The sequence below is a fragment of the Saccostrea echinata genome, unplaced genomic scaffold (assembly GCF_033153115.1).
Source record: "Saccostrea echinata isolate AGI-Se365-2 ecotype Australia unplaced genomic scaffold, CSIRO_AGI_Sech_v1 ptg000037l, whole genome shotgun sequence".
In the NCBI taxonomy this organism is placed as follows: domain Eukaryota; kingdom Metazoa; phylum Mollusca; class Bivalvia; order Ostreida; family Ostreidae; genus Saccostrea; species Saccostrea echinata.
In genome coordinates this window covers 4,132,687-4,156,025 of record NW_026889786.1, presented here as the reverse complement: position 1 = coordinate 4,156,025, position 23,339 = coordinate 4,132,687, and the positions used below count along the sequence as shown (strand labels likewise).

At 33.6% G+C, this 23,339-nt stretch overlaps 1 protein-coding gene across 1 annotated transcript; it reads left to right on the top strand.

Moving 5' to 3' along the window:
- The first annotated feature begins 606 nt into the window (after positions 1 to 606).
- On the top strand, positions 607 to 21,528 carry LOC133200218 (rhodopsin, GQ-coupled-like). The gene is made up of 3 exons (XM_061336035.1): positions 607 to 1,183; positions 18,106 to 18,239; positions 20,604 to 21,528. The coding sequence occupies exons 1-3, from the start codon at positions 999 to 1,001 to the stop codon at positions 21,419 to 21,421; spliced, it is 1,137 nt and encodes a 378-aa protein (XP_061192019.1). The 5' UTR covers positions 607 to 998; the 3' UTR covers positions 21,422 to 21,528.
- Positions 21,529 to 23,339: the final 1,811 nt, after the last annotated feature.

Below are 23,339 nucleotides of genomic sequence, written 5' to 3'. Positions count from 1 at the left end.
AAATATACTCTGGTGTCCAGTCTTTGCGTACCCGAGAATCTTTTAAACAGATGTATTCGATTTCATCAAATTTACTCTGGTATGAGATATTTCGATTGAGTAATAGTTATGAATTAATTTACCTTAAATTTTGAGTTTCAATTGCACTTGTATGGTATTCTAACTGTTTACAAATCACTTTCTTTTGTACTTAGCTTATTTATAAATATATCATACTATTAGATTTTCAGAATATATTTTCAAAGCTGCTGTCAAAAAAAAAATTATTTGCCTACCTACCTACCCATTTTTAGATTTTAGGGTCGGGTTAGGGGAAACAAAGATATTTTTAATGATGGCCTAATAAATATCTAATAATTTAACTATTTGATAAAACTATTTCCATTACTTTTTATTATGTCACTGGAATACTTGAGCTGATAAAGTTTGTTTGTGTTTTTGTTTATTTTCTTTGTTAGGAATGATAAACCTTTAAAAAAATATAAGGTTGGCGCAGTTGATGAATGTTGAATATTTGCTTACGGTAAGAGATAACGTGGGAGCATCTGTAATACTAGTTCCTCCTGTGCTTTAACTTCAGATGAAAAGTTTTGATGTGAACCTGCTGCATGTAAAGGCTACCGTTGAGTAGCCACACAGATGCAGTTACGATTAGAATTTGTTTAACATGGCCCATTTCATTTCTTGGATATAATAAAAAGGATATACATATAAAACCAACGGATATAGTAGAATGGCTTATTTTTATGTTTAAACGGAAATGTGTGTTAAATGCTGACACAGAATTAGGAATTGATTCACTATGATAATAAGGTGAAGACATCTCTGCCAGCAGTTGTCCTTTTTTTCCGTGGTACAATATTAAGGTGTAACTGGTATGACGATCAGTAGTTACATATCGATTCTCTCATTCACCATTGACCAAGTTCGGGATTACGTATACTCAGCGTGTTATTATGTGAGTTACAAGAGCTCTCCTAAATATCGTTTTGTGGAGTATGGAACATATTCTTCATACATCTGGAAACTCAACAAGCTTTAAATTACACAATTTAGTTTCACAGCACTGGATGACATATGAGGAGGTTTCTGAAGAGTTCCATCTGGTGCTCGGTGTGGTGGCGACAATTGTTGGAATTATTTCTTTAACTTCTAATGGCTTTATACTCAGGATGTTTTACAGGTAGGGGATTCGCCTTTAAAAAAAATTTATATATATATATATATATATATATATATATATATATATATATATATATATATATATATATACATATATATATATATATATATATATATATATATATATATATATATATATATATATATATATAAAGAAATTTAGTACAGGAATTTTATAATAAATTTGTCATTTTATTAAACTGAAATTATAATTTGGGTTATTTATAAAAACTAATGCTTAGTCATCCTTTCGTGATTCAAATTTAATTTTAGTTTACATTAGATTTTATTATGCACAGGTTTCTTTGATAAAAAAAAAATTAAAAAGTAGTTATGAAAATTAATATTTTTTTTCAAAATTGAAAAACTATAAAAATGATAAGAAATGTAAACTTAAATAAAAATATCCCACATATTTTAAATCTTTATCTTTCAAAATATTAATCCAACAAAACATGTATTCAAGTAATAGTGTATAATATACCGATGTAACTTTGAACATTAAACACGAAATAGACGTTGTGCACAAACGTAAAAGAAATATTGTTTGATGTTTGTTTGTTATTGTTTAACGTCCCTCTCGAGAATTTTTCACTCATATGGAGACGCCAGCACTTGCCGGTGGAGACCTACAAATTTTGACCTTTACTCTGCACTTAGGGCCATTGAGCAGTGAGGGATCTTTTTCGTGCCAGCACCTACTTCGACACGGGGCCTCGGTTTATACGGTCTCAACCGAAGGACCGCACGTCCCACAGTGGGATTCTAAAACTGGATTACATTTTGGGTGCAACGTACAGATTTAGGAAGACATAGACATATAAAAACTATTTCCTATCAAATAATGAACAAACTTTTCAGTAACTAACAGTTGTAATAAGTACTTCAGTACTTCTGGAACTTTGAAGCAAATATTTAAAAAAAAAAAACCTGGGATACAAATTTTTACACTTGAATTGATATAAGGATACTTAAGTAATTGCGCTCACGATAATAGTTGATAGAATCGGGCAAATACGGTTTCTTTATGGGTAACTCGCATTCTCACTCTTGGCGCTTCGAGAAAACAAGAGCGCGATGTAAAAGGTGTGAGGGAGGAACGAGCGGGAATAATAACGGCATTAATAGATGGAGCAAAAGCAGCAAGGCAAGTAAACTGGTATGCGATTGTGACAAGCAAGAGAGCAGCAACACAAGATAACACTGCGAGTGTTTTGAAGGAGAGACGAAGCAGAGGTACTCCATTTCTCCCAAGCACTCGTATTGACATCTCATTTTTGCATTGCTGCCCTCTTTTCCTCCCATCGCCCTCCTGTTCTCACTTAATCGCCCTCGATCCAGTTGGATTGCCCTAATATTCAAGCTCAAGTTTTATCACCCTATCCTTCAGCTTATCATCCAAGCTCCCTCGCCTTATCGCCTTCGATTCTTCACTTCGTCGCCCTCGCTCCTTCAGTTTGTTGCCCTCGGTACATGTACCTCGCCTTATCGCCCTCGATCCTTCAGTTTGTCGCCCTCCAGTTCTCGCTCTTTCGCCCTTATCCCTTCAGTTTGTCGCACTCAAGTCGCTTTCTGTCTCTCACTATTTCGCTCACTATCTTTCAGGTCAAGAAAACGACATAGCAGTTTGTAGATAGTGCTATCTCATGACCATATATCATGAACCGCGCTACAGATGCTCATATGGTGACAAACTTAACGACAAACAACGTTTTGGTGGGAAAACTTCGCCTCGTCATTACAACGAATATACATGTTACCATTCCCACTGCCTTATCATCTTTTTAAATCACGCATGCCACATTCACATACGTTATAACTTTAATTTTATATCAACCCGACCCTTATTAAAGTTAAGAGAGAGAGAGAGAGAGATGTCAACCAATCACACCTGATAATCATTGTACTATAATAGAAAATCGCCTTACTCCAGCCTACATTCTTTATACTATGTCATTAAGAGATAAATCGTAAGAAATTGATTATTTATTGTTTATCGCTCATTTAGCGTACTCTTTTGAAGCTAGTAAAATCTAAAAATATTCTCTCCCTGTATATCAGGGATCTCACTCGCTTATTCTGGGGTAAAAAGCGATCAAAACACTATTTCCGTAAATGGAAACTTTATTTGAACCCGTGAAATAAATATTTCTACATGTGTATCTATGGAAAACTTCGAAATTAAAATTTTTAGGGTAAAATAATCTTATTATTTAATCCTTAGTATACAGCTTCCAGATCAACCTTGTAATCCCATATGCATATAGAAAGTAAGATTTCAAATACTGATACGGTCATTAGCACTTGGAAATTTCAATTTGTAGCAGGGATATTGATATTTCGTTCTTTTCATTCCCTTTACTTTCTTTTAATTGCATGTAATTTTACATCCTTTTTTGTCGAATATGAGACGTAAGACACTTACGTGGAAGGCCTATATGGGCAATACCTGCTAACCAATCCATTTATGTTTAATAAATAATTAAATACGTTCAAATCAGATATTAATATGTTTTATTGGGTAGGATTATTACAGGCATAAGGTCAGGAGTATTAAATGCAAGACTGGATATATTGATGTGAATTCGTCTTTTCTTATACGAGTGATGGAGGACTGGTATATAATATATGTTATAGTCATTTTTCTGTTTTTATATGCTGATTAGGTAAATTGTTGATTAACTTCCAGACTAAACTTTCTGATATAGCAGCCTAATTATTGATAAGATGTCTGAGTATTTTACTGTTACTTTCATTTCACTATGTTCTTTCACTGTTTTGAAGCAGTAAGAAGAAATCCGACGTCTGTATTATTTAAATATTCACGCCAGCTAGGCTTGATCTCTTGTTACCTTTTCGATATGGAAATATCTAATGGAAAAAATACTGTTAAATGAAGCATTATGATGTCTTTATTGACAATTTCAATAATGATAAGAGGAGAAGATGGTTTGTAATGGAAAAAGCAGCTTGAATTACCTTTTAAATTAGCATTTAGTATGTGATTTAAAAAAAATCAGAAAAATAGTTTGTCGAACCTATTTATTTAAAACCAAGCCCCGATCTCTTACCTAATCAATACAGAAAGCTAACGGCAGGGGATGTTTATTTCTCCTAATCACCTGATCCCCCTCTGGTATTTCTAGGGGTCTATGTTTTTGCCCTATACACGATTCATGTTGTTTATAGGATTTATAAGATAGATCATTATTCATTATTTTCATCTTTTTTCACGAGAAACTTACATCCAATAAAAAAGAGTTTTCATTACATATTTAAAGATGCTAAACCAAATTAAAATCTCACGAAAAACAACTCACAAATTGAGTGTAATTATAGTAATTGTTCTGTATAGATTGGGATTATGTGAAACGCTGTTTCCAAGAATTTATCAAATTTAAGTTGCAACATGCCCAAAATGCTTAAATATAACAGAATCAAATTAAATATTTCGTTTAAAGTATATAATTTTCAGTGATTCGTCAGAATGTTAGATGTATATGTAAGTTAATCTTCTTTATCAATGTATGACTGGAACCGACAAAGGTAGGTTTAAAATTATTCATACTTTCATGATAATTACTTTTAAAATTTTAAGATATATAGGTCAGTGAATATGTTTCGTGCAGGTTACATTGAGATTTTATAGAATTGTACGAGTCCCGTTCTTGGTATTGAGTCCTTGAAAGAAGAAAAAAAATTGAATGATTTGTTTTAAGATGTTTTGTGTAAATAACTGGAACACGTAAATTCCATTAAAATTAAGTATCCCCTTATCCTTCACATGTTTGTAAAAGCAAATGCCCAGGAATGCAGAATAATGGAATGCAATTATCACACTGAGAGAAATACAAATGTACCTTGATTTTGTTACTTCTGGAGTTTCAAAGAATTTTCACCCCCAAAAATTAAAAGAATATGATTTTAAGTGAAATCTACTTGTGTTTCAAGTTTTATCGAAATTGGAATAAAATTAAGAAGTAGCATTTTAAAAATTATTTTTTTAGACAGATGGACGATGGACACTTTTTCATCGCATAAGCTCCTCTAGACTTCCACCTGTAGAGGTAAAATTTATAGAACCTTCAGACCGCAGGCTGTGGGGCTATAAATCTTAAAATTATTCTTCCCTTTCGTTCAAGGATAACACTCGACAAGATTTCTGAGAAACCTTAGTAACATTGGTGATATAAAATAAATTGAACGAAGCAATAGTAAAAAGAAATGTTGCGGAAACCTGACGGTCTCAAGCCTCTCCTTTACGTAGAATTGTTATGAAGGAAGTAACTTGATTAAAAAGTCACGTTTGTTACTGGAACTGGAATGTCTGGTCGATTCATTAAGGAACAACATACGTCAAACATGAACATCCAAGTGATGACCTGGCTAAAGAAGAGTCTAATATGGCTCCAATCATTACCCGTCTCTCCCGATCATGTCCTTTGTTAAGCTGTTACTTGAAAAGAATTTACAGCTTGTTTCTGTTCTTGATGGATAAAAAAAATAAGATTTATACAGAAAATAAATGATTCTTTCCGTCGTCCGAATTTGAAATGGATGAGATATTATCCTTAATAGGTATCAATCTATGATTAAAGAAAGAAAAAAGAAAAGCTTTCGTCCCTATACGCATTTAGTACTGATAATGCTGCTTGAATCTTCCATCGAAAGTTAAGATTTTAGAACTTTTGCCCGATCCCAATTGTAATAATTTACATAAAGACAATACCATCCACGTTATTTTGGATAAAAGATTGGAAAGAAAAAAAAAGTGCTAGTAGGATAGTACATTATTATACTTAGAACCAATATTTCAGAATTATTAAAAATGTTTACATATAAGAATTGGCACCATGAATATTGTAAAGGTATGGTTCTGCAGAAAGCGTACTAAATTCAAATGCGTAACAGCTGGTACTCGGTCAATATATTCATTTATTTTGATCGAAACAATGTGATATTTTTACACGCTCAAGGAGATCAATTTAATCATGTCAATATTCACTCAGTCTATCCTGATCTAAGGATTAACAGGGCTCTATGACCGATCTTATCCATAAATGATGCTAAGTCAAAATACACTCCATCCGTTTTTATAGGCGTTTGGTCTTTTATTGAATTTTCGAGATGAGATAATTATGAGAGTAGTAACTGAAGAGGTGAGAAAATACAAAACTTAAAATCAATAATCTTTACATAGTGGAGACACTTAATTATGACACTTTTCCCTGTATTTAATGCAATTTTTAGAGCATGTGAGAAATGACTGCTGGAATTGAATATGACACTGTCCTCTGTTCTCATTAATCTGTTTAAAGGTTAGCTTAGAATTTACTTAAAACAGACCAGCATAGCCAGGTGCAGGTGAAGCTGACCTATGGAGCTAGTAGTAACCAGAGAGACCACTATAACCTAGACATACATATATGTAAGACAGAAGGAATTTTCCCAAAGGACCTCATCAATATCAATATTTAAATAAAATATAATCAGTCTGATTTCGACGAATGGTTTAGCAATGGTTACAACATAGATTTTTCTGTATACACTTCCTACCCTTGATCTCATCTCGTACACGAATTCACCCTGTCTAAGGTTCATGAAGTATCTAGGTTTGACTTGTTATGCATAATTATTTTGAAAATTCCGAAAATCTTTTAAATATCCCCAGAAACTTGACAGTTATAACTATTAAGCTGACCAAAAAGACCTTCCAATTTTGGAAGATTCATGTCCCCTGGGTGCAGTGTACAGGCTGAGAGTTTCAGCTTTTGGAAATTAATAGCTATAAAGTTGTATGAATTTATCCTATCTCTGTATATTCATCACAAACTTTCATCAGTGTTAACTTAAAATTGGAGAGGCAGTATATTTAAGACAAAAATAGACAACCTTATGACCAAGGGATCAGTCCTAGATATGATCTAAGGTCAATATGACAAAGTCAATTAAAAGGAAATGTTATAATGAATCTTATCTGGTCATAACTAAGTAATAAACTTTAAAGTAGCTCGCGGCATTACTGTCTGTCTGAAAGCATACCTAAAATTTTGTCAGTTAAATCCATTCGTTTCAAGATTTTATTTCTGAAAATTTTTTAACATTCGTCTGCGTTATTATGTAATAACCGTATCTCATATGCACCAATATTGATGAACTCAAATGACGCCATTTCAATGAAATATGTAGTAAAATACACCTTTCACGTCGGTATAGGCATTTAAAGTAGACAATATTTCACTTAACACATGATGAATGTGAAGATAACTTAGAATGATTCCAATAATAATAATAAACTAGATGCGTTTCTTGTTGCTAGGGCAACAAGTGGTCTTCCGACCGAACTTTTCTCCAGATCGCTGTGCTACCTCACTTCATTTAATACGTTATTGAAGGTATTTTTTGTTCGCGTTTATGTAACACAGTCTTTCAACATAGATCATGATTATTAAAGGATTTCTGTAGAATCTCTGTTAAAAAAGCTTTTAAAAAAAAGCAAAAACTATCATACATGTCTTCACAGAGAAAAATATCATTTACAACTGAAAAAAGAGAGAAACAATCTCCCGCCCCAGCAGGATTCGAACCCGCAACAATACGAGAAAGTTTGGATCGGTCATATGAAAGATATGGAGATAACGAACAGTATTCAAGCTCAAAAGTCCATTAAACAATACAAAATAGGAGCAGAGCAAACACGGACCTCCAAACATCAGAGGTGGGATCAGGTGCCATGGAGGAGTGAGCATCCCCTGCCGACCGGTCACACCCGCCGTGTGCTCCTTGTCATGATCGGGAAATCACGGAAAAATCCGTCGACAATTTAGTGTGTAAATAATGGCCTAACAATTAGTATGAAAAACATCAGTCAGCATTTGACTCAATGATAAATTGTATTTGCTGACAAGGCCATTGTATCGACCATAGAACTTACGAAATGATGACTTTAAAACAAGACAGCTGATATTCTTGTTTCATCAACTTATTTGTCAATAATTTACCTCGTTTTAGAAATTATACATACGTAGAGCATGCTCTTGCGTATCGAATCAACTGAGAGATATATACCCCGTATGCAGGTGATGAAGGTATATTGCTGCATAAGTAAGGGAAGTTGACGATTGAAAAGTTAAAGTCATCACGTTTATCATAAAGCTTGGTTGTTAGATTACCATTAACATCTTTTTCAAGTAAAATATACAAATATGAAACAGATGTGTCAGACTCTGTGGTATCTTTTATCTCAAATTCACCAGGATATATGGTATCGACATAAGAATGTAAATAGCCATTGTTAGTTGACAATGCGTCGTCGATATATCTAAATGTCGAGTTGAAGACCACAGCAAGTGTTTTCTTCTTTTCACGTACAAGATTTTGGACAAATTCTGCTTCATATGAATACAAAAAAAGGTCTGCTTATAACGGGGCGCAATTGGTACCCATGGGAATTCCAATAGATTGTTGGAAGACCTGGTCTCCAAAAACCACATAGATATTGTCAATCAGAAACTCAAGCATCTTTTTAATGTCAACTTCAGAGTACTTGTGTGTACAATCAGAATGTTTTTTAACAAAATAATTTTGCAAATGACCAATGACAAGGTAAGTATATTTACGAGTTCCATTTTTATTGAAAAAGCAGCTGTCAATGATATCAAAAAGCCTGGACTTTAATTTATCGTGCGGAATGGTTGTGTATAAAGTTGAAAAGTCGTAAGTTTTAAAGCTGTTGATTTTGGTAAAATCTTGTGATTTCAAATTTTCCAAAAGTTCCTTGGACTTTTTAAGTATCCACATCTGATTTACACCACTTCTCGAAAATATTGTTGCACAGTACTCTTGAAGTTTCTCCTTCACCACTGTTAATATCCTAGTGAGAAGTAAAGATAGAGGCTTGGTTGAACATATACTGGAACCCGCTATGTATCTTTGTTCGTAAGGATTTTTATGAAGTTTCGGAATCCAATATAAATATGGTAATTCGAATTCATTTTGGTTGTTTGGAATATTAAAAAATATTCAAAACTGACATATGATTTTGAAGAAGTTCTTCCTTAGAAAGGGAACTATGAGTATAAGTTGGATTACCACTTGTAGAATTGAATCCAAGTTCCTCTAAAATACATTTAATATAATGAGTCTTATAAACAAAGACAATGTTGTTACCTGCTTTGTCAGCAGGGACCAGTACGTACTGATCATGTAATCTATCTTTGTATTACATATCTTTGCAACAAATGCATCAATCAAAATGATAAAAACATACTTAGAACTCTTAGAAGACTATCTATTAACCCTGTAAATCCCAGAGAAAATATTGAAAAAAAAAAGTTACAAATTTAACATTTTTTAATTCACTTCCATTTGCGACCGGAAGTATGAACGACGGAAAATAATGGTCGATCAACATATCTACATTTGATGCTCTATCACCTCAGCAAGTTTCATATTCATATCTTATCATATATATCGAAAGACCTTTAGTTAATAATAACAAGTAAACTAATTGTTCAGAGAACAATTAGAGGCCTTTCCACCTTTTTAAGTGTTTTCGTGTCGTTTAGGCCGAAAAAAAGAAAAATGCCCAAAAAAAAAGCAAAAAAATCCAAAAAAAAAAAAAAAAAAAAAAAAAAAGTCCTCCTCCAGCTGGGATCGAACTCAAAACCTTTGGTTTGAAAGGCAGGTGCTCTAACCACTGCTCTACACATTCCGATAAAATTAAGTAAGTTAATTGTTTAAGACTATAGAATAAATACAAGCGTATTTTTAGAATCGGTAGGGGAAGAAAGAAGTTCCGTAAAAGGAAATAGTTCCTGAACTTGCAAGCAGTATATAAAATAACAAGGGACGGGTGTGCGTGAGAAAACGTTAACACTGTTCCCTAATGAAAATGTATTAATGGACTGTAGCCCGATTCATCGATATTGTGAGCATGCTGAATTTTTTGAAAATAGCTTTGTTGTAAGCTTAAAAGATCGGGTTCGGATTTTAACATTTCTGACTGAATATCCTGAAATAAATATGAAACATTTAAATAAGCATTTCTTTGGGTTAAATTAAATATGTGTAGCACAAATTAAACTCCCAACATGCATTTTTAGAAGGGAGACACGACAATGAAAGCGAGAATTGTTTTTAATATACCGAAAATCGCTATTTCTGGAAACTGATTAATTCTAAATAAAAATCAAATAAATTCCAAATGTAAAAGAAAGAGAGAATGCTTGGTATTAAAATGTCGTATCATATCAGGAAAATCGAATGCTACTAACGACATCTGAAGAAATAGCCGATAAAAGGTTTAGATCATTTCTTCGTTCACCTGCACTTTAATTTCAAACACAACAGAACTTGTAGTTCTTGCCGTGAAACTTCATGACTTCTATAAACTTATAAGACTCACCGTAAAACTCTCAAGAAAGTTTCTCTGAGGTCTATACACTGTAAAAAATGTGTTTAGATGACAGACACATTTCTAAACACAATCTTGTCACACTTTTTTTAATGCATTTAAATTCTAAACATGTTTAATTTCAATACGCGTAATGGAAAGTGTTTTGAACCTAAATGCTTACATGTTTAGATTTTAAACACAATTCTAAACAGTTTAGATTTGCGTTTAGAAATTAAACACTTCAATGTTTTAAACAAGGATCTGCAAGAAAACTGAAAAATTAATATAACAAGCGTATCCATTATAAGTTTTATTTATTTATAAACATCATATTAAAATGCTAAAAAAGACCTTACACACAATAAAGTGTTCTCACGGAATCATCGTTCGGCGGAACTCCTTTCTCCTGTGAATGCTTTTCATTTTTTGTACAGTCTTTTAGAAGTTTTGACATACCATCCTTTTTGCATCTAAACAGTTAGTAACACCCAGCTGTTGAATTGTCTGTATTTTAAGGCAGTAGCACAATAAAAAGTTAATATTGTAAGGACTCCAGGTACAAATGTATGGTTTGCTTCTTGCAGTGTGCTGGAATATGGTTCACTATTTTAAATCCGTCGGGATGTAAACAATACAGCAGAATATCTGGATAATCTTGAAAGTATTTTCTATAGTAGTATGTATAATTCATCTGTCACATCCATTAACAGAAATGATATTTGAAGTTCTTTCTCTCGGCTATCCAATAACGTTAACCTGTAAGGAAGGACGTACGTTGCATTTAAGTAACAGTATGAGCCCTCACTGAACATGCTAAAGTTCTACATTAACTATTGAGCATATAAATAAAATGTTTTAAATGATATTTATGTATCTTTGGATTCAATATTTACTCTAGTGAATACATGATATGGCATCCAAAGACATCCTGGATATAAAAAGCAATGTTGTTTACCTTGCTCTTCATGTAAATTTTATTTAAACTAAAGCATACATACCCTCTATAGAAGTAACAAGAAGCCTTTCATGTGTATTTCACTATTTCTACGATCACTGTCACTCAAGTTCTCACCAGTTTCCTTGAAAATATCGTTTACTGTTTTGTTGTGACTTTCTTTGTTTCGAAACCGCGTTTATAAACGTTCAAATATATCATTTCCGGGAAGATAACTCTGCACTTGACCGAATTTAAAACAAAAAACATGTTCAATATCTAAACGCGTATAGATTTTAAATACATTTAGACGTAAATGTTTAGTAGTTAAACACAAAATCAAACACGTTTAGATCTAAACACGTAATGGAAGTGTTTATTTCCTAAGCACAATTTTTACAGTGTACTACATGTGTACCAAATATGTTGTCGATCCGAGGTCTGGTTTGAATTCTACGTTGTTGTTGATGTGAGGGGGGATGAATTATTTATTTTATGCATCTTTTAAACTAAGAATTGTAACTACTTTCACATCTTTAAGCCTGATTGTGACCTTTGGGTCAAGATCAAAGGTCAAGGTCATTTCCAAAAAAAAAACAAAAAACAAAAAACAAAAAAAACAAAACAAAAAAAAACAAAAAACAAAAAAAACAAAACAAAAAAAACAAAACAAAACAAGGAAATCTTTACTTTCTATGTTTTTACCTGATACTGGAGCTGGATGCATGTCCTTACTTTTCATTTGACCCAATGTTAAGGCCAAAGGTCAAGGTCAAAGTTCAAGGTCATTTGGTGAATTGCTATATTTTACACATATACAAGGAATTTCTTATGTTTTTAAATGACTTTGACCTTGACCTATATTTCAAGGTCAAAGTCAAACATGCCGATGCAGTTGGTCCCATGTCTCTAGGATACACCGTTTTAAAAAAGGTTCATTAAATGTAAGCAGCATAAACTTTCAGGGGCAGTAACTCATACAAGGGACCAAAGAATGCTTTTGCAATGATAGAATGAAGAGAGTATTAAATGAGTCGAAGACACTGCTGAAGGCTTGGAATCTCCACGTTTTACGGTTTCGGAGGAGTAGCGATAACAAGGTTTTATTGCAAAAGGGGTGACAACTTTTGAATGGGTCAAGCTTTGGGGACAAGAATGAAATCCTTAAAATAGTTTTAGAAGGACATATTATAGATGCAAAGATATTCAGTATATGTCGAAAGGTTTTCTACAGAATCTCTGATAAAAAAGCTTTTAAAAATCAGCAAAAACTACCATACATGTTTTTAAAGAGAGAGAAGTCATTAACAACTGAAAAAAAGAGAAAAACAAAGAAAAAAAAATTAACTACCTCCAGCAGGATTCGAACTCCAGACAGTGGGACAAAGTTTGGATCGGTCATATCTTTGCAATAAATGCACGCATCAAAATATTGAATACATATTTAGAATTCTTATAAAACACTCTATAAACCCCGTAAATCCTAAAGAAAAATAGTGAAAAACAAAAAAGTTGAAAAATTGGATTTTTTGAATTCACTTCCGTTTGCGACCGGAAGTGCCGACGACGAAAAATGAAGGTCGTTCCCCATATTAGAATTTGATGTTCTATTTATTCATTGAGTTTCAATTTCATATCTTTAGCCGTTGTCGAGAAAAATTCTGGACAAAATGCCATTTAAAAAATACAAATTTCCCCAAAAATCGCGAACGGAAGTGATTTTTGAAAAAATGAAAAACACGTCTGGAGATATTTACATGATGCATGTTCCGCGAAAAAATCTCTGAAATCTGCTTACTCACAGCTGAGATATCGCCATAACTATGAAAAAAAGAATAATAATAATAATAATAATAGAAAACAGACGGAAAACAATAAGGTCTTCCGAAGGAAGTCGGAAGACCTTAATAATAATATGCGCTCCAGCTCAATTTCTTTGGGGGGAAAGTTAATTGTGTCGCCTGCAGAGGAGAGCGGCACTAAGGGATCACTTTACCCGGCGTCTGTCTGTCTGTCTTGTCCGTCTGTCACACCCTATATCTCAAGAAGTGTAGGAGGTATGGATTTGATATTTTGCACATATAATGCTTAACGCTATGGCTTTCATAAATTACCATGGTTACCGACCTGACCTTTTACCTTGACCTTTGACCTACTTTTCAAAATATTTCATAGTGCCGATATACAACATATTTTTGATATTTAAGAGGTAAGTCTAAGCTATTTAGCATGTGCACTGTTTGTCGTAACACAATATGAAAAATACCAGCATTACAATCCACTTGACCTTGACCCTATGACCTACTTTGCAAAAAAAAAATCTCGGGCAGTTTAATTAAACTTATGACTTTTGAATATTGAGAGGCAGGGTTTAGATAATTAGCATTAATACATGTTTATGAGCTCATGACAGTGTACTTTGAGACCGTATGATATTCAGTTACCAGACAAACTTATATTTAAATACTATGAAAATACATCGGGACCCGTATTCCACAATGAGACATTGCAGTAAAGACAGACTGAAATCTCTTTTGATTGATTATTGGAAACACGTCCAGCTCATGAAAAAGTACATTGAAACTGTATGCTATTCAGTTACCACACAAACATATTTTAATACCATAAAAATACATCGGGATTGGTATCCAACAATGGATCGTGTAGACTGAGAATTGCAGTAAAGACAGACTGAAATCTCTTTAGGGGGATTGTTGGAAACACTTATTAACAAAATGACAAATAGTTAATTATTTCTAATAATTTCAATTTAATTATTTATTTGAGGGTTATGGTACCATATTTTCTTTGATTGTCAAATTCTATCGCAGTCATACTATCCATGGATGCCTTTTTTTCTTTGCAGGAAAATGCATGAACTATCAGTCTATCATGCTTATAGTAAATAAAAAGCTGACCACTCCTAGATTTATTTACACCTTTAATGAAGCTACAAAGCAGGTGACACATGCGTTCCTTGGAACGCTCTAGATTTTGACAAGTCTTAACAACTCGCTGAAAATAAAGCATGTAATTCGTTCATTAAATTAATGATATACATTTTAGAAGTTGCCATAATTTGTCAACAGCGTGGTTCTTTCAGTAATAGAAAGAGGATAATTCATATGTTTTTTTTATCTGTCAAGCAACTAATGCAATGTGGAGATAACTGGGCGAATCTATATTAAAAAAAACATGTATATTTGCAAATCGATTTTAAATTACCATTATCTGTTGCAAAAAGTGCTAACTTTTTAATTGTAGATGTAACAAACTAAGCATGAATCTCAAATTATATTATTAAAGGTAGCACAATAAATACGGGTACTCATACTTCATATTACGAAATGACTATCACTGAATTGATTGATTCAATCTTTACTTCAGTAAGAGATGAAGACTCTCTTCCGCCTCTCTGCAGCGCCAATTTTAAAAACTCCACCTAAACAAATAATAATGCATCTATTTGCATAGAATGACATTTAGCTGCAATAATGTAGCTCTCTCCGATTTTTTTTATCTGATATTTTCTGGAGAGGGCTACAATTCCACAGCATCTGTGTAATGGTGCAAATATATTTTTTAAATACGGGCGACTGCAGGCAAAATAAATTGTTTTAACATTCAACTTTTTATTCACTGTCAACAACAAAGCCTGTTCAACGCGAAAACCAGATAAAATAAATCTGCTTGTTTACCAGTCGCTCTCATCAGAAGCCATGACAGTTCTCGCGTGATGCACTGAGACTTGCGCTTAAAAATTATAAATTACTTTGTAAAGTAGATTTTCGGGGTTACTAAATGATTGTGCTGTATGGCATTACTAAATATTGATAAATAAAACTATTCCATGTGACATTTTTTTCGTAAACAGCGATATTTTTGCCTAAAATAAGGTAATTCCTACAAAGATCCGCTCCCTAAAGATCCCTAGTCTCATTGGCTGTCCCAAAATAAAATCGATCAAGGTCAGTAAACATGGCGGATAAATTCAAGTTGTGATGTTGACATACACGAAAAATAACCGATATATGGATTGTTCTGTGTATGTTTGGATTGATTTATGTTTTGCATAACTACATTTTTAGAGTTCAGGTAAGAAATGTTAATTAAATAGCCATTTACTGATAATTTAATCCGAAATCCGTGCGGGAGTGAATCACTCCCGCACTTGCACCATTACGGAGATCCTAAGGATTTGTAGCCCTCTCAAAAAAAAAAAAAAAAAGGGAGAGGGCTACATTATTGCAGCTAAATGACATTGTATTGCATTTTACATTGAGCTTAGTATTCACTTTAGCCTCGCATTTTCCAGCACAAAAAGCTCTTAATTTATTTATACGTCATTTATTTTTTTATTTCATGTAAATAAATATTTGTACAGACTACTCAAGCTTTAATTAATGCATCGTTTTGTACTGTAAAAATAATTTTTAAATTATATGTATTTTGGGGAATTTTTAACCTAAAAGATTTTTTTCTAGTTTAGACAAGTGCTATTTCTCATGATTATAACTGTACTTCAACGAAGGTATCATTGCATTCCAATTGAAACAGGAAATTCTTTTTCAGCATACATGTATCTAAAACTGATCGTAATTATTTATTTTTCCTCTTGGTACGGAAATCCTCGGGTATTTATATCACACTTATACAGAATTCATTGTTAACGCAAATGTTTTCTCTGTTAATTCGATCTTTGCATTCTTTGCAGATAATTGACTTACAAACACGAATTTTTCGAGAGTGGTTTTGCTTTTCATGCTTTTATTTGACTCATTATCAAATTCTGTTTAGTTAATTATGGATATTAATGTACTTGTTCTAGAGACCTGGATTATCTGTTATCTCTTTTCTGCGACCATTAATCACTCTCATCTTGCATGAGAGCAATGTAAAACAATTGAGAAGTTAATCTGATTGCTACGGAATCTGGATTCTAAAGACATTAATTATAGATTTGTTCTATCTGATAAAGTGAAATGAAAATTGTTACTCAGAATTTCTACAAGACTATTGCACATTTGACGTGAATTAAACAACATATGACAATGCAAAATTCCAAGTTTATTGGAATTCTGCAAAATTAAAATGTTGCAAATGCATCATTGTTTGTCAGAGATACGTAGTTAATGGTTATTTTTTCTTCAGCTATATGACTGACCTTGTAGTTATAAAATGTAGACGTCTGATATTTTGAACTTTGGATAGAAATCTTGCTTAAGTTTATGCTTCCTGAGAGTTTGTATATACATTAGAAAAATATTAATAGATTATGAGTGCTGTTGCAAAACTAGACTTAAAAAAAAAAAAAAATCGGTACATATACGTGTATGTATACAAATGGGCGAAAGAAACTGGGGGGATAAGCCGAGCCATATGCCTACATAACGATCGATAAAAAATCAATAAATTCATTTTACAAAAATTTCACTTTTTGTTGAATTAATGTAATGCTTATTACCATTTGCATATAAATTTGACAAAACCTGAATACTGTAACAGCGAAAATGATTCTGATGTACACAACAAAATGGCATCACGCTCAATTTTCACAGAAACTGACATAAATTGGATGATATAACTACATTTTTTAAATAGAGTGGGTCATCGTACCATTTTTTTGAGAACGATTAATGAAAGGCAATGGAAAGATGTTGCTTTTTACACTTGCAAAAATTTGGTATGAAGACCCACTCTACATAAAAAATTAAGTTAACTTACTTAAATTTTCACCGTGGTCTTAAAAAATTCTAAGTCCAAAAACGCTTGCTAAATATAGAGAACTGTATGCTATTCAAATGGAAATGTTAGTGTGACTCCGTGGTCTAGTGGTTAGCGATGAGCTCTTTAAAGGGACGTTTATTGAGGAAAGTGTTCGAGTCATGCTCTGATTTTTTTTTTTTTTGAATTTTTTAGTTTTAATTTTGTTTTACTTTATAAAAAATGTCTATAGGAATAACATATTTTTCACTGAAAATAAAATATATATATGTAATAATGAACTTATTTACAGTAAATTATTTAAAATGCCGGATAAAAATTATAATAGATATTTGAATACTTTTATTCCCGTTTTATTTATTTTAAATAAAAGCGCTTCTAGATCACCATTATCATTATATACGACGTTAACATTTTTATAATATCTCCACAATAAGTGTAAACACTCAATATGCAGATTAATTAATAGAAGTCCTTACCCATGTTAGATATTTGTGACAGTAAATGAAAGTTAACTGTTTAGCTTGTTTAGAATATAAATATCATTTTGAAAACTACGGTAAACATTAAAATGCTCAAGTAAATTCGAACAATTGAGAGATTTTTTCCAATAAATGTTCTTGCATAGCCGAAAAATGGGCATGGGCACATGGCTCGTCTTATCCCCCCAGATTCTTTGTTTGAATGTAAATATATTGAGGAGTGAAGGGGGCATGTAGCCCCTGACAAATTTCGCCATTCTTTGTGATACTTACTAGTTGTATTTCCCACTATACATAAAGGGTCATTTTAAAGCCTTGAGACAATGTTTTCTGCATGGAGATTAGAATGTTTTTGTTGAATATTCAGAAATCTGTTTAATTTGTAGATACAGAAGCCTGAGAATTTCGTCCAATCTCCTAGTGCTCAATCTGGCAATCACAGACACCTTCCTCGCCCTCGGAAATCTACCCTGGCTGGCGATATCCAGTTTTCGGGGATATTGGATTTTTGGATATATAGGTTTGTTGACAATTAAATATCTCGAGCTGTCAGTGATTTTGCATCGCCATAAAGATATAGTGCCTTGATATATATAATTATTCAGGAAGTTGGAAAGATTAGATAGAAACTTGGTGATTCCTACGTTGGCATGTCTAAGGAATGTTTTACTCAGTGGGTAAATGAAGGCAGGGTTTATGAATGTCTGGCAAAACAACCGCTTGAAGTAAGATTTTAGTCGATATAAAACATTTATACTGTTGAAATTTACAAGAAAAACACATGTAGAAATTAAAGGTTAAAAAATTCATATAACTTCTATTAATTCATTTCAATTTTCGAAAGTAGAGTTTTATCAATATTTGGGCACTGTGCATTCTGTCGGCAGAAATCATAAAAAGGAAGACGGGAATATTCATTAGCGATTTGTTCTAGGGTTGAACCCGAACGATAAAAATCGCTACTGCATGTCAGTGAGACCGACTATTTACTATTCAACCACGAATATATTAACAGGTATTGGCATTGAATGACCTTGGGATATTTTGAAAATATTTTCGCGACATTACCTTCGAATAACTGATCTCACCTAATTTGTTGAAGTTTCTTTCGCGAGAAATGCAAATAATTTGAACCTAAAATTATACTGTTGATATACCGAATATATACTGATTCCTTGCGTCTAATACTCGTATACTTTTAGTGGCTTCGACCATTGGAAATATTTAAAGCTGAAGTACATAAATGTGGTTTATTAATTTAGCCGAGTTTAATACACTGTAAGTGTATAGATGAATATATAAAATTGTAACAAACAGTATTGATTGCACGTCAAGTACATGTGTATACCGATGCTGATATATTAAGAAAAAAATCTTCATATTGTAAGATTCATATTTCTTATTTGTCCAACCAATTAGTTTCTTGGCTTATCGGTCAATTTTCTTTCAAGTATTTCACTGTGTGAGTGGTTGAAACACTGTTTACAATGGACAGGTATGTATATTTTTTCAGTCGGCGGCAATATGTGCCGATGGACATTTTTGCAGTAAGAGTAGGCAAATTTTGTCGCTGGCGACAATATGTTCATTTATATTTTTTTCAGCTGGCGACAACATGACCGAAGGGACGAAAATACCGGCATGTGCAGTGAGGGTAGGCCGATCTTGTCATGGGCGACAATATGTGCATGCATATTTATTTTTCAGTTGACGGTAATATGTGCTTATTGACCACAAGTGCAGTAAGGGGAGGTACATATTTATTGTCGCTGGTGACAAAAAGATATGTATCGTCACGCAACTCCTTCGAATAACTACTAATATATAGACGTCGCGCACGGTTTTGGCGCCAATTTCGGTAACGTCAAAATGGCGTTATATAACATAACATTTGAAATTTATTTGTCGTTACTTTGTTGACTAACATTAGTTTGTTTTTATGAAAGAAAAAAATAAATCTAGTATGTTGCAAGATATAAAACGGATTTCATTGAAAGTTAGAAAATTCTCTGCCATTTCGCCTGCATATTGTGGGAGGGAAATATGTGCATAATTTGCCTCATTTAATAATAATAAAAAATTGACTTCATGTTTTTTTTTTATTTGCCTACTTTTGATTTCATTTATATACATTCCAAACAATTCTATGTCATATCAGCAGGCCCTAGTACATATATCAGCCCTGTGTTTTCAGTATCGTTTTGTTTTGGTTGAACTCTACTTTCTGAGAATATATTTTAGCTATTGTTTGTTTGTTTGTTGTTTAACGTCCTTCTCGAGAATTTTTCACTCATATGGAGACGCCACCACTTGTCGGTGGAGGGCTGCAAATTTATACATATACTCGGCACTTACGGCCATTGAGCAGTGATCGATGGATCTTTTTCGGCCAACACCTACTGCGACACGGGACCTCGGTTTGTACGGTCTCCGAAGGACCAGTCTCCATGTCCCGCAGTGGATTCAAACCTGCGACATAAGGATCAGCTCCTTACTCCGAGACTCTAGAGCAGACGCTCTAACCACTGCGCCACGCGGGCGACTTTGGCGAACGAGAATCGAAGCCGGGCCTCCCGATCACAAAGCGAACCCCCTACGAATAGGCTACCGTGACCGGTTTAACCATTTGAAAGCAAAATGTGTAAATACTTGTAAGAAATAATTGTGAACACTTAAAACTCATTAAGACATGATATGGGTTCCTGAAAATCCAAGTAATATACATGTACTGTATGTGTTAAATGCAAAGTAGGGTAAAATGTTCTCCTCGATCTGAGTTTTCAATGTCCCCAAGTGAATACTTAGAAATAAGTAACTGATATATTTCTGACTTATTGTTACATTTTTAATGTATCATGTAAATCCTCTTTTTTCTATGTTATAGGTTGCCAGGTGTATGGATTCATCGGAGCCATGGCTGGGTTTATTTCAATCAATACCTTGACTGTAATCGCCATTGAGAGATTTTTCGTAATTGTGATTCGTATGCCGTGGAAACAAGTGAAGACTTCCAGCAAAACTGTCTGTGTAGCTATATTATTTATTTGGATATACTCTTTCATGTGGGCCATTTGTCCATTAATCGGATGGGGATCTTTCATCCTAGAGGGCTCCTTGACATCATGTACATTTGACTTCTTTTCTCGCGATGTGAATAACAAATCATACGTCGTTTCTATTCTGGTTTTCTGTTTTTCAATTCAGCTATTCCTTATTGTTTGCTCATATGTCAGAATTTTCCTTAAAGTTTTACAGCACGAAAAGGAAATAGTCAGCTGGTGTAGCAATGGAAATGAATCGTTATCATTCCATAATCGGAGAATCAAGAAGTTTCAAAACGTTCATATGAAAACAGCTAAAGTCTCTCTCGTCATCATTTCCATTTTCTGTATATCGTGGATACCTTATGCCATCATTGCCACCATTGGAAACTTTGGTGATGCCAGTGTCATCACTCCGTTAGTTTCTACAGTTCCGGGTATATTCGCCAAAGTCTCCACAGTTCTTAATCCTATGATATACGCCTTACTTCATCCCAAATTTAGGAGCAAACTCCCATTCCATAAGCAGAAAATCCGAAAGATCAAAAATGATTTTAAGGATTTAATGAAATTAGACAATGAAATGCAAACGTCCTCTGTTCCTTCGGTTCGATCTGACACATTTTATCGAAAAGAATTCCAAAGAGAAACGGTTGTGTAACTCAATACTCAATTTTCCTTTTGATATTTGTAAATTTTATTCACGACTCTTGAAAGATTATTATAATTTTATCCTGTCTGAAAAAACTGCAATGTTTCATGTTTATTATTCGTTTTTACATTACAGTGAATTATAAATATATGTATTTTTATATTAAATGTTATATTAATTTGCTCTTAATTTATTAATTAAACGATTATTAATGAATATACCCGGTATATAATCTTCATATCCTTCAAGTCGGACCCTGGATGAAATTTTTGATGGCGTCGACCGAAGGTCGAAAGCCAGTCTAGGGAGCGTAACTGGCAGCAGCTCCAAGTGTTTACGCAACCAAAGGTGTCAGTCGACGCATTCACCCAAGAAAATAAATAAAATATCAAAATGAATTTAAAAAGAATTGCATTGAGCATATCTAAAATTATTCTTTTAAAAAATACAAATGCAGTGTTTATTGTAACAAAAGAAAAAGTGGTGACCTTATTGACACTACTGAAAGTTGCAGTACCCTTGGCGTCGGCGTCCCAGTTTAAAGTTTTTAGAGCAGATTTCTTTTTAAGTACTTCTAAACCCCATATTAATCAGAGATGCATAGAGGATGCTTCTAGAATGTTTCATTGTACCAGTCAAGGTTTTTCAGATGCCGCAATTTCAGCTAAAGAATGACCAGAGTACTGTAAACCAACTTTTATTCGCATGCAAGAAATTTTCGCGAGTTTCGCGACCTTCTTTAACTTGCGAATATTAATCGCAGCGAAACAATTATTTTGCTTTGTATTTGTAGAGAATGTTTCCTCAGTCGAGAAAATTAATTGTCGCGGATTGATTTCAAACTGACGATTCGCGAATAAAAGATGACGCAAATAATAGTTGGTTTACAGAATTGTTTTTGGAGCAGGTTCAAGTTTTTGGAGCAGGTCTCATTTTTTAGTAACTTTAAGCCCTATATTGACCAAACTTGCATGGATGATACATCTAAGGATGTAGACTACTGGACTTGCTTCGGGTGCTGGATTTGACCTACATTTTCCAGATGAGTGACCAGTTTAAAGTTTTTGGAGCAGGTCTCATTTCCAAGTTACTATAAGCCCTATGTTGACCAAACTTGCAAGGATGATATATCTAAGGACGCACTCTACTTGACTTACATCAGATGCTGGGCTGACCTACATTTTCCAGATGAGTGACCAGGTTAAAGTTTTTGGAGCAGATCTAATTTTTAAGTAACTATAAGCCCTATGTTGACAAAACTTGCATGGATGATACATCTAAGGATGCACACTACTGAACTTGCTTTGAATGCTGGATCTGACCTACATTTTCCAGATGAGTGACCAGGTTGAAGTTTTTGGAGCAGGTCCATTACAAAGAAACTATAAGGGATATCTGAACCAAACTTGCATGGATGATGCATCGCAGGATGAACACTCTCAAACTTCAGATGCTGGATTTGACTTACAATTTCTGGATGAGTGACTAGTTTAAAGTTTTAGGTAAGTCCATTCCCAAGTAACTGCAAGCCCTATCAGATCAAAATTGCATAAATGTTACATCTAGGGATGCACACTACTAGATTATTACTTTGCCTTACTTAAAGCCAACATTCAATGAGGTGATCTCTGTAATCTCTGTTTGAAATTCTTAGGCAACATTGCTTTATCTTTCAGTTAATTTTGCTTTATACTTCTATGGATCCTTTACAGTGTTGTATTATACTCAGATGACCGTTAAGGCCCTTGGGCGACATATAGATGACAGACAGTTAAATGCTAATGCATCAACGATTGATTGATTGATTGTATGTTGCGTCCCGTTTGAGAATTTTTCACTCATATAGAGATGTCACCATAAACCGGTGAAGGGCTTCATTGGACCTTTGCTCGGCACTCAGGGCCAATGAGCAGTGAGGGTTCTTTAT

Coding starts and splice junctions, on each gene's coding strand:
- LOC133200218 (XM_061336035.1), top strand. CDS start 999: ATGGAACATATTCTTCATACATCTGGAAACTCAACAAGCTTTAAATTA. Junction 1,184..18,105: donor ATACTCAGGATGTTTTACAG/GTAGGGGATTCG, acceptor TTTAATTTGTAG/ATACAGAAGCCTGAGAATTT. Junction 18,240..20,603: donor TTGGATTTTTGGATATATAG/GTTTGTTGACAA, acceptor TCTATGTTATAG/GTTGCCAGGTGTATGGATTC.